Here is a 12768-nt window from a genome sequence, read left to right as displayed (position 1 = left end):
CATGATCACAACTTGTTTTTTTTTTTTTAAAAAAAAAGCTTTATTTTATTCTAAGTTGAACAGCCAAAATATCTGTTTCAGAACAATAACATATGAAACACACACAAAAAAATTTCACAAGCCCAGCAGTTACCACAGGAAGTGCTGTTGGGATCCATTCAAAATAATTTCCCCAATGATTTTTTCCATTATTCTGTATATCCCGTTTTCCATCATTCATCTTTGTGTTATTTAGCTGGTCATCATCCGTGGGGCAATGCTCATAGACATCAGCTCCTGGAATAACAGCTTACAGGCATACGGCATCCTCACCAGAGAGATCTGAAAGAGCAGAGCAGAGGATGGAAAGAGTCATGAAAGAGCCCATGTTAACATCTTAAATAATCTAAAACAAGTTCTATAATGAACTCCTTGTGCTTGCCCCTTGTGGGAACTGAACCAACAAACATCCTGTACTGCATTCATGCACTGGATGAATTGATCATAATAAGATCAATAACATACAGCGTGAAAGTTCATGTCATGCTGACTTTAATTACCACCTGACTGACCCAGTCAGACAGGAGATCAGTGCTTGCTCACCTGTGTCTTGTTGCGGCAGCCCCTGCACTCGTAAGTGTGTGTGCGGGTGTTTGCGATTGCCATGAGGCCACATAGATTGCAGACGTGGACCTGGTATGGGTCAGAGGCCTCGAAAAGTCTCTCTTTTAGGAACTGAGCGGCACCGTGAGCGATCTGACAGTCACGTTCCATCTCTCCAAAACGCAGCCCACCATCACTGAAGGAAAAAAACAAACAAACAACAGTATTAAGATCCCATAGGTGATTTTATATATCATGCTAGAAAAAATTATAAAAGTATAAAATATTAAAAGTATAATCGTGCTGTCTCACCGTGATCGACCCTCCATGGGCTGTCTGTTGAGGATCTGGACCGGACCACGGGCTCTGGAGTGGATCTTATCATCCACCATGTGCTTCAAACGCTGGTAGTATGTGGGTCCGATGAAGATCTGAGAGGTGAGCTTGCGGCCGGTGAAGCCATTATACAGAACCTGCAAAAAACACTATCTTTAGAAACATGTTTCAACATATTTAATGCATTCTTAAAGGGACACTCCACTCAAAAATTAAAATGGTTATTTACTCATCCTCACAAGGTTCCAAACCTGTATGACTTTCTTCTGCGGAACACAAAAGAAAATATTTTGAAGATTTTTGATAACCAAACGGTTTCAGCTCCCATTGACATCCATTGAATTTTTGTCCAACAGAAGTCAACCAAAGCTGTTTGGTTATCAACATTCTTCTAAATATCTTATTTTATGTTCCACAGAAGAAAGAGACCAATAAGTAATAGGTAAACTAATTTGCAACAACTTCAGGATGCATAAATTCTAATAATTTTAATTTTGGGGTGGATTATCCCTTTAATAGTGTTGCCACATTCTCAGGTAGAAGCTCTTCACCTCATTGCCTCTCAGATGGTAACCGTATTCTGACAGCAGGTTGGAGACCTTTTGTACATTCACAGCATCATTGAATGGCGTGGCATCACCAATCTCCCCTTTGTTAGCAGACACCTGAACGGAAGAGTAAATAAAAAATAAAAAAAAACGAAAGTGTAACGAAACAGAATGACTCAGTTTTGTTAACACATCTTTCTACTGATGGATAAATTGTATTTAACAAACAACATGACTAGTTTAATTTGACTTCAAAATGATTGGCTCTTTTGAAACTGTCAAAAAAAAGTACTTGACTTGCTAACCCAGCAAATCATATGAACTTAGTCATGTCATCCTTTCAATGCACTGAGAACTGTTACTATGATATATTGTAATAGAGAAGGGGTGTCCATTCCTGTTCCTGAATGGCCACGGTCCTGCAGAATTCAGCTCCAACCCCAAATAAACACACCTGAACCAGCTAATCAAGGTATTACTAGGCATACTAGAAACTTCCAGGCAGGTGTGTTTGGGAAAGTTGGAGCTAAACTCTGCAGGACAGTGGCCCTCCAGGACTGAGTTTGGACACCTCTGTACTAGAGCCTTGTGAGTTAAATCAGTGTAATTACCAACTGGTTGCTCATATGACAATGTGTAGTTACACATTAAAAGCCAAAACAATATGCATAAATGTGCGCATTAGAAGCTATAATCACTACAAAAAAAGGAATCATTAAAAAGAGTCACTGGACTAGAATCGTTCAATTCTGTAAAATATCCTTCCTTACAAAGCACCAAACATGTCAACATGACATAGCTGGAGAATCTTTATGGTGCACGTGTGCAAGCAACTTTTCCAGAATAAACATCTGTCGCTAATGCAGACAACGAGCTGAAAGATAAGTCCCTATTTGCAGGATTAGGAGAAGAGAGCCAAAGTACCTTCCCCTGCAGGCACTCGATCAAATGGCCGACTGTCATTCTGGAGGGGATGGCGTGAGGGTTGATGATGATATCTGGAGTGATTCCTTCACATGTGAACGGCATGTCCTAATGAGAGAAATTCACAGCTCAGGTCAGACGCGCACCTCATCTGCATTTGGGTTTTTGGGTGACTGTTTACAAGGCCTTCAGCTGTGAGTCTCTCTGCTATCAGGAAGTCTTTAAGAGCCACATCCTGTGAACAGACCCTCAACTACAGGCTAGTCTAAACAAAGCTGGCATACACATTTAGTCACACTGACATTAAAAATGAGCACTACAACATTACATCCTCCATTATAGACTTCCGTTCAGAAGTTCAGTAAAGGTTTTTTTTTTCCTATTAAATTAATTCTTCTATTCAACAAAGATGCATTACATTGATTAAAAGGTGACAGTTTATTTAAAAATAAATGTTGTTCTTTTGAACTTTATTCATCAAAGAAGCCTGCAACAAAAATCTTAGTTTCCACAAAAATATTAATTAGCACAACCATTTTCAAGACTGATGAGAAATGTTTTTTTTTTTTTCAAGCAGCAAATCAGCATACTAGAATGATTTCTGAAGGATCATATGACACTGATGAAAATTCACTTTTGTCATCACAGAAATAATTTACAAAAATAGAAAACAGCTATTTTAAACTGTAATATATTGTCACAATACTGTTTTTACAGTTTTTTCCCCAAATAAATGCAGCCTTGGTGAGCATAAGAGACTTCTTTCAAAAACTTAAAATAATTGTATTGGCCTTTAAACTTCTCTATGATAGTGCACACTTACCTCTTGTCTGTACTGGATACCACAGGTACCCTTCTGACCGTGACGACTGGCAAACTTGTCTCCGATTTGTGGTATACGAACTGAACGGACCTGCACAAAGTTTGTAAAATGCATTTTGGACTAACGGTGTTTAAAGAATGGCAAAATAAACCTCAGAGTCAAATCAATGCACACCCTAATTTTGCAGAACTTGTAGCCCTCTTGGTTTAGCGTGACCATGACTTGGTCAACAATTCCGGTTTCGCTGGTGCGCAGGAATGTGCTGCAGTCTCTCTTTGTGTAGCGACGGTTGGTGCTTTCCAGCTCATCGTCATTCTCGGGAAGCGTTACGGTTTTGCCAATGATAACATCCTCACCAGACACACGCACACCCGGAGCAATCAAACCATCATCATCCAACTTGTCATAGATGGCATGTCGCATACCTTTAGAGAAAAAGAGACAGAAATGATAATGCGCCTTATTCAGAATGCCTCACCATGTTCTAGCTAAATGAGACGTGATAAAACATCAAGCAATGCATCCCATCTCCATGATTATCTTAAGGTTTACAGCGAAACTAAAAACTCACTGGTCCACACATGCAGACAAATATTTAGACTTCATCCAGTAGTCAGGATAATTATATCAGGGTTCCCACACCTTGATAAAAAAATTTTTTTGGGGGATTTATTTTTGGCCATATGATAGAGATCTGATATTCTATTTGTTGTATTTCTGTTTTGGATAAAAATGAAAAATATTCGGTACATCCTATACTGCATTCTAAAATGATTTGATATTAACCTTTGCATGTATTTTATTGAAAAGAGCTTAGGCTCATGTAACCAGAAGTTTTAAGATATATGAATATGCTTTTAATTTTTTCTTGACTCATGGGATTACATTATCTTAACAAGCAAAGCAATTCAACATTAATTTCCGGGTGTGTCTGTGAAACGTTCAGGTACCATCCTAGTAGTTTTGTGCACGCATGAACACCATGTAGGGTGACCATATTTTAGTTTTCCAAAAAGAGGACAGTGGGTGTGGGCGGGGCGGGGGGCTTGGGGTGTGGTTGGTTGGTGGTTAAAATAGTACCCAAAGTAGTGAAATGACCATATCCCAATTCCCAAATATCAAAACTGGAAAGATGTCATTTCCATACCTAAAATACATATTTTACAGTCACTGTTATGGATATTGTTCATAAACACATAGGCAGAACGCAAAATGTTTCAATACAAGCATTTTAGTCAAATGTAATTATGCAACATTTCAAACCCTTTAACCCATGGGGAAAATCAAGCCATTAGCAGTTTAAAAGTAGCAATAAAAAAAAAAAAAAATGCAGACTTGGCAACCCTGCATTCAACATGCGCTGCAGGAGTGAGATTTGACTGATCACGGGTTGAGGAGAGAGAGATGGCTGATTCAAGAGATTTAAATACTCTGCGTATTGATGCGTGAAAATTATGCAATATTACAATGTTTGCAGGGAGCGGGTGGGATTGGACACAAAAATCACGGGAGCGGGCAATAATGGTCAGAAATTCAGTTGGAGCAGGATTAAGAAAACGGTCCCTCGCAGCGCTCTAATACAAAAACGCACTGGCGACTGTAGAAAGCAAAAGCAAATTCCTGACATTTTGGGCGATTCAGAAATCCCGGCCAGACACATTTTTTGAGGTCCAAAAGGAGGACATGTCCAGGAAAAAGAGGAAATATGGTCACTCTAACATCATGGCAACGTACAACACACTTGCGAAACACGTAACGCATAAATGCACTTAACTAATGTAAATCAAGCAAGCTTGTATGCATAGGCCACAAATTGTTGGCCAGAGGGAATAATATGGAATTTTCTCCAGAAAACTTCTTGTACAAAATGAATTCAAGCACTTTCAAGGACCTGCATTAATGTATGTTTACTTTCCAGGGCCTTGAATTTTTTTTTTTCAGATTCACAAACTTTCAAGGATTTCAAGGACCCATGGGAACCCTGTTATATGATGCTGCAAACATGCTGCTTAGGATGAAAAGAATAGTAAAACACTAGAATTGCACCTTGACAGGTCTCTCGGGTGGGTTTCTCAAAGATCTCTTCCTGGTCAAAGCCTTTCTTGGATTCCTGTTCCTTGTATGAGCGGTAGAAGACAGACCTGAGATGACACACATTTTGATCAAAACAGGAACTTTGTGAAAAAGGAGAATTTTAAGTAATGTTTCACATTACAATTTCACCAGCTAAAACCTAGAGTCCAATACCTGAAGAATCCACGATCCACAGCTGAACGGTTCATGATGACAGAATCTTCCTGGTTGTATCCAGTATATGATGCAATAGCCACAATGGAATTGATACCTTTTAAGAAAAATATATTACTTTTTTTTTTTTTTGGAATTACAAATTTTTCTCATTTAGTTTTGAATTATGTCTGAATCATTTACACAATATGGTTAAAAAGTTTGAGTTTGGTGAGAATTTTTTATGCGCCCAAGGCTGTATTTATTTGATCAAAAATACAATAAAAAGTAAAATTATTAAATATTACAATTTAAAATAAGCGTTTTCAATTTTATTACATTTTAAAGCAATTTATGGTAGAATGGCAAAACTGTATTTCAGCAGCCATGATTCTTCAATGTAACATGAACCTTCAGAAATCATTTTAATATGATGATGTAATGCTCAAGAAACATTTCTTATTATTATCAGGGTTGAAAACAGTTGTGCTTAACATTGTGGAAACTGTGAATTTCAGCATTTATTTGAAATATATTTTGTAAAATAATAAATGTCTTTACTGCCACTATTGATCAATTTAATGAATCCTTGCTGAATTAAGGTATACATTTATTTAAAAAAAAATAATAATTCTCACTGAGCCCAAACCTTTGAACAGCAGAGTAGAAACAGCTGCAGCACTACTGTTCAACGTAAGAAACTGATTACCTGCCGGCAGCTCTCTAAAGCGCAGGTACTCCATAGAACGAGTTGTGACAAGGGGTTTCTGGGGGTAGTAGAGCACATGTGCCAGGGTATCCATACGCACATGGAAGTTGGTGATGTAAACTCCCATGGCTTGCTTACCCATAGCAGACTGGTACGTGTTTCTGGGAGACTGCAGACAGGAGAGTGTATCATTTAGATGCTATATTATGCAAGTTCTTCAGCTACAAATGGTTATAATAGAGAATTTTCAAATTAGATATCATATTTGGGTTTGCAGATGTTAAAATCCTCTAAAATGTTAAAGGGATCATGAAATGATAAATTAAAAATCCTTGATCTTTTGCATCGCCTTCCTTCTGATCCTAACATTAGGAAAGAGTGGATGAACTATTTTTAATGAAGTTCCAGATCGTGTCAGTAAGAACTTGGCCTTCGTTCACTTAAATTCACAGCGGATTCATTTACAAAAAGCACAATTCGATGCAGGATTTTCAGAAACTAAAAGACCCCTTTAATAAATCCACAATATCATACAGGTATCATAGAGGTAATATGTGGGGCGGTACCTGGTTGTGATCAGGGAAGGGAATAATAGATGCACAGACACCCAAAATCATGGACGGGTGGATCTCACAATGTGTGTAGGTGGAGCAATAAGCCACTCCCTTCTCCTGAAGGTCATCAGGGGTCATGGCCAACATCACAGTCTCCTCCTCTAGTGTGTCAATATATTCAACCACACCACTGGCTACCAGGTCCTGCCAACTACACAAGAGACAGATACTGTGTTACTGAGGAACAGTCAGATTCTGAAACCAGGTAATCTTCACAAATGTATGTACCTGTAATTGTTGTACTCTCTCTCTTTGAGCTGGTCAATATGTCGTCTCTTCAGAAGAAGTTTCTGCTTTTCTACAATAAGCAGCGGACGGCAGATCCTGCCAGCATCTGTGTAGATCCTGATCTCCCTCTCACGAATATCTCTGATCATTGACACCTGGACCACGATGAAAACAAGATCACAGTTAGGTGCTGTACACAGAATAAAACGTTAAGCTGGAGTGGTGCTCAAGTGTTGTCACACCTCAGACACGATGATGTCCATCTGTCTCCTCAGTTTGCGCAGTGTGTTCATCAGCTGCTCGGGATCTTTATGAATACCCACCCAGCAACCATTCACAAAAATCTTAGTTGCACTGAAGGAAGATACACAATTATATTGTATGATTCAGTAAAAATGCAATAAAATAATTGACTATGAATTTATAAACAAAGAAGAAAAAAAAAAACTTTGAATAGAACTGTGAAATCAAAAAGCTTGATTATAGCGGAATGCTGCTGCCCCCTATAGAACAGGATGACACTCACTCTGCAATGGCAGCAGGTGAGATTTCCTCCAGGTTCTCCATGCTCCACTCTTCCAAGAACTCCAGGATGGGGGACGGCTGAGATCCCACAGAAATGTAGGCCATGAGCGCTAGATTCTTCACCAAACCTACAGCATGGCCCTGCAACAAAATAATTTCACTCCATTAGAAAACTTGGGTTAGGGTTGAAGGTCACATGCATACTAGTTTTAAAGGGTACTACCTCTGGGGTCTCAGCAGGGCACACCATACCCCACAATGTGTTATGAAGCTGCCTGGGTTTGGCCAGCTTGCCATCTCGTCCTATAGGCGAGTTTACACGGCGCAGGTGGGAAAGAGTGGAAGCGAAGGTCAATCTGTTCAACACCTTTGTATATAAAAAGGCAATGAAGATACGTGAGCGAACAGTTAGCAAAAATGGTAGAGCAATGGAAGAAGGGTTTGTAAACAGAAAAGAAAGCATATTTGAGCTCACCTGAGATACTCCAGCTCTGGCCTGATGGGCTTTCTTCACATCCCCCCAGTTACCCGTGGCCAGAGAGTACTTAAGTCCATCAGAAATGATGCGAGTCTTAATGGCCAGCTCAAGATTAAAGTCCTTCCCCCGGTCAATAAACTTCTGTGCATAGATCCTGATCTCCTTCAGCAGGTTCTTGAACATTCTGGGAAAAACAGATAAACAAAGATTTCAGCTCTGGAGATAATTTTCATCTCGAAACTTCCACAAGCATTACTTAATGTATCTTAAAAAGTTTTTTATTTTTACCCTCTGAAAAGGAAAGCAAGCAGGGGTCCAGCGAGATCAAGTCTCTTGTTGCCGTAGTGATCTCTGTCATCCAGCTCTCGTCTGCCCAGAGCGGCCAACAACAGTCTGTGAACCATATAACTAAAAAGAGAAAGCAATCAGTATTTATTTATATTACACAAAGATAAAAATCTTTAAGTAAATATTTTTTTTTATAATAAATAAGCACTACTGTTCAAGGGTATGAGGTCAATATTTTTTTTAAATAAATTAATATTCCATTTAGCAAGACAAACTAAACTGATCAAAAGTGACAGTTAATACTTTTACATAATCTTAAATATTATTCTATTTAAAATAAATGCTGTTCTTTTAAACTTCAATTCAAAGAATCCTGAAAAAATGTATCACTGCTTCCATAAAAATTATATTAGATATGATATTAGAATGATCATGCTAATGGCTGCTGCAAATTAAGCTGTGCAATCACTGGAATAAATTACTGGGTTAAAATGGTTCAATTTTATATAAAAACAAATTGTAATATTATTACAAAATATTACTGTATTGTATTTTTGATCAAAATCGTGCAGACCACAAATTTTTGTATGGTAGTGTAAGCTACAGCCAACGGGAAAAATCATAATGCTATTTTACCCTAGAAAATATGCTTTCTTGGTTTCGCAGAAATCTGATACACCAACATGTGGCAGCACCTCCTTCTGCAAAACCTCTTTAGCATATTTGATTCTTCTCTCTTTGGTGACACCAGGTTTGGCCCCTCTGGAGCCAATGAAGTTCAGAGCCACATTCTGTTCCTGAATTACAAAGGCCTCGTCCAAAGATGGCTTCACCTGGGCGGGGGTGGGCGACAATGGTGTTATTAATTTTGAGCTGAATCACAAATTTATTGGTACTTCTGAAATAAAACTCTACTAATCAATCAAAGGACTGCTTCACTTTTCACAAAAGGGTACATACCATTTCCATCATCTCGGGATCATCAAAGTCATAGATGATGTGTTCCAGGATGTCTCTATCTGACACAAATCCCAAAGCACGGAATACAATGATGATGGGTACTTCCTGCCGGATATACGGCAGAGTGGAAACAATCCTCTGGCCAATGGCGCTTTTCTTTACTCCCTGGACACAGAAGAAATATTTGTGTAAGAAGTGCTCAAGGGGTTAATGAAACAAAAAACCAAACAAATTTGCAAGCAGAATACTTGCTCACGGTCTACAGATACTGACCTGCCCTCCACGGGCCATCATGCTGACCCAGATGGTACTGGTGGGTCTGGAGGAGTTCTCCAGACATGACCTGCACTCTCCTGTGTAAGCATACTTGGAGTCTTTCTTGGCAAACACATATACTGTGTTAGTGGCCATCTTCTCTTGAGCAATCAGGACCTGGAGAAATCACAGAACACATTTCTCCTAAATCAGACTTTTGAAACAAATGATGCAAAATGACAACAAATTATATGATTTCACTAACAAAATACTTCTATGATTGATTATGTCTGTAATTCTGTGTTTTGGAACAAAACTGACCTTCTCTGAACCATTGATGATGAAGTAGCCTCCAGGGTCCAGTGGGCACTCGTTCAACTCACAAAGATCACGATCTGTCAGGCCGCTCAGGAGACAGTACGTGGAACGGAGCATGATGGGAATTTTACCGATGAACGTTTTCTGATGCTGTGTCTGCTGTTGCTCTTCCCCATCCTTTATGATGGTCTTTGTTATGTCCACATACAGAGGGGCAGAATACCTGCAAGTCACAACGTGCATTCAGATACAACATGTAATAAAAGCTCTGTCTGCCTCTGTCAAATTTGTGGGACTTTTAAAGTTCACACAAAACCATGCAAAATTAACGTTAATGCATAAGATTAATTTTTTTCAGTTTAATGTGTTAAAAATAATGCAATTAACACAGTCACTTAACTCATTAACTCTTCAATTGCACGCACAAATGTGGCGATGTGCGCTGTATCCTATATCTTTTCATATTAAAGCGCAAAAGAAACAAGCATGCAACGTCACAGTTATGTCGTCAGTTAAGTCATTAAATTAACAAAAAGGTGTTTAAAGCTGCCTTAAAACTGTGTATGCATGTAAGTATTTGTGTTATATATATGAGTCAGATTTAAGAACATGTCTCTGAAATGAAGTGGTTTTCAAAACTGTCCTGGAGCAGCCCAGCACTGTCTCTCTCATTTAACACACCCGATTCAACTCTTCAACTCATTAGTAGAGACTTTAAGACCTGAAGTGGGTCAGAAAAGGTAGAGTTGTGAGAAAATACGATGTGTATCAGTATCAGAACCGCATCAAGTTCAGCAGCAGCTCTTAAAGCACTCAAAATAACCTAATAACCCAGCTGTTGTGATGGCTGTTAATCAAAGAACAAAGGAAAAAAATTAATAAAGGGGAAATCAACAACTACATCTATATTTAATTAATCAACTAAATTCATAACTTTATTCAATTTCTGTATATTTCCTACTTGCTGAAGGGCACAGGTAGCTAAATATGACATTTATTATAATGGGTTTATGTGAAGATTGTTATAAGTTCACTTAAATTAGAAGTTGTTATTTTTTAAAGGTTAATAAATGTTAAAATTGATAGCTCTCAATTATACTGTAATGTTGAATGGCTAGTCAATAGTTAAATATTAGGGGGGACAACGATTCATTTCTAAAAATATAGTGTCTATGTTGAAATTATTGCAATATAAAAGTATATTTAAAAACATTAATTTTAAGTGGGATTAATCGCGATTCATTTCAGAAAAAATGTGCGATTAATTAGTTACATTTTTTTAATCAATTGAAAGCAACTTAAATATTAAGTGCAAGTAAACATCTTAAGACATGAAAAAAAATATATAAAGATATCAAATCAAAACATCATATGCATTTTGCATACATAGATAAAGATCTCAATGCTTCCCATCACAAGCTCAGATCAGAATTTCATCATTTTGGCCATATAAATATCAGCAACTGCACTAAACATTATATTTGCTCAGTTTGGGTCTCTGAATAAAATTTATTTTTCTGTCCTCCTCAAGTATGAGCTCCATATTCTCCTATATAACACTCTGAGCCATAAATACCATAAATATAAATACTATAAATAAAAAACCTAAAAAATCTAATTTGTTTTTTATGTTTTTAATCTAAAGGTTCAATAAACTGCTCCATTTTTTAAAATTCATATTATCTATTATTTCACGTGACAGGGTTAAACTGCCCTCGAACACTGACGGGCATCACTCACGTGAGATTTCGGAGTCTGGCTTCGTTCGGCATCATAGGCGAGGGAGCACCATCTCTTTCCCAGTGAGTGGGTTTGGACAGGTAGATTTGCTCAAACTTCAGGAGGTACCGAGGCTGTAGAAAAAAAATAAGATGAGAAAGTCAGTATAATTTTAGAAAGGACCATAACCACATATGATAGAAAGGCACTGAATCCAGCCACTCACCGGTTCCTCCACCTCTCCAGATGTGTGCTGGGCCTCAGCCTGCAGGTCAATGGGTGGAGCATCCTCCACAATCCTCTGCACAGACATCTGGATGAACTCATCGAATGAGTCCAGCTGCTGTCGCACCAAACCCTTTTCATCAAAGTATGAGCTGAAAAGAGAAGTATGACAAGAAACATGCAAAGCATTGTCAATAAAGTTTAAGATGCCTCTTAAAGATTATATATATAGCAACTTTAATTAAAGTTACATTAAATTCCTGCACAAATGCAATGATGATTTTTTTTTACTACACAATTACCTGATAACAATCCAACAGGCCTCCTGCCACAAATCAGGGGTGATTTCATCATCATCTTCATCATACTGGATATCTACAATAATTACAGAACTTAAAGTCATTTAATTTACGTACACAAGAAGTGTAAAAGTAGCTGACAAATCATGCTTACACATTCATTGCCTCATTCATTCCCTCTATCAGTCTAAAATGGAAGCCACACATTAAATACTTGTACTATATATAAAACCTAGACGTATAATTTTAAAAGTTAGCTGGGTTTGCTTAACTTGTCCATTTGCGACAAAGCTAGCTTTAGCCAGTTAGCACGTTACGCTGTGTTAATGCTTGAAACTACATCAACTACACTTTTCACTGCAATAAAACAATAAAGAAACACAAATTACGCTTATATTTCTCCACACATACCTTCGTCTTGATCATACATGATATTTGCTGGTGAATAACTTTATTCCTGATTAAATTAAAAAGAGGTTATCTGCGCGCCCCACTCTTCGGCGCTTTACGTCTGAGCGGCTTTCAGAGATGAACAACACAAACGGCTACGGAATTATACGTCACTTCCGACGCAAATTATATTATTATATTTATGCACATGTATTTGCGCATTTATGATTTAGTAAATCATAATTAAGATGTTAAATAACATGTGTTAAGTAAAAACCGAAAAAAAAAATACGCATTATTTTTTGTCCAAAATAATGTTTC

At 37.8% G+C, this 12768-nt stretch overlaps 1 protein-coding gene across 1 annotated transcript; it reads right to left on the bottom strand.

Annotated features, from left to right (window-relative positions):
- Positions 1–29: 29 nt before the first annotated feature.
- LOC109046462 (DNA-directed RNA polymerase II subunit RPB2) lies at positions 30–12617 on the bottom strand. The gene is made up of 25 exons (XM_042769949.1): positions 12469–12617; positions 12061–12133; positions 11760–11910; positions 11555–11667; positions 9818–10037; positions 9515–9673; positions 9242–9406; positions 8918–9114; positions 8282–8401; positions 7991–8177; positions 7739–7882; positions 7517–7656; positions 7233–7344; positions 6991–7145; positions 6715–6913; positions 6149–6317; positions 5461–5557; positions 5260–5354; positions 3388–3638; positions 3214–3303; positions 2391–2498; positions 1470–1583; positions 895–1055; positions 583–778; positions 30–321 (listed from the first exon to the last, which is right to left on the bottom strand). Exons 1-25 carry the CDS (start codon positions 12485–12487, stop codon positions 232–234), a joined length of 3525 nt encoding a protein of 1174 aa, XP_042625883.1. The 5' UTR covers positions 12488–12617; the 3' UTR covers positions 30–231.
- Between the last annotated feature and the right edge of the window lie 151 nt (positions 12618–12768).

This window comes from Cyprinus carpio, chromosome A14 (assembly GCF_018340385.1).
Source record: "Cyprinus carpio isolate SPL01 chromosome A14, ASM1834038v1, whole genome shotgun sequence".
Taxonomy (NCBI): Eukaryota; Metazoa; Chordata; class Actinopteri; order Cypriniformes; family Cyprinidae; genus Cyprinus; species Cyprinus carpio.
Note: the sequence above shows the minus strand (reverse complement) of the source record. Positions and strands in the feature narration are given on the sequence as shown.

Excerpts from the sequence above, each read along its gene's own strand:
- LOC109046462 (XM_042769949.1), bottom strand. Across the intron at positions 7,657-7,738 it reads GCCCTGCTGAGACCCCAGAG|GGCCATGCTGTAGGTTTGGT; the intron begins GTAGTACCCTTT and ends ATTTTGTTGCAG. Across the intron at positions 3,304-3,387 it reads ACAAGTTCTGCAAAATTAGG|GTCCGTTCAGTTCGTATACC; the intron begins GTGTGCATTGAT and ends AACTTTGTGCAG.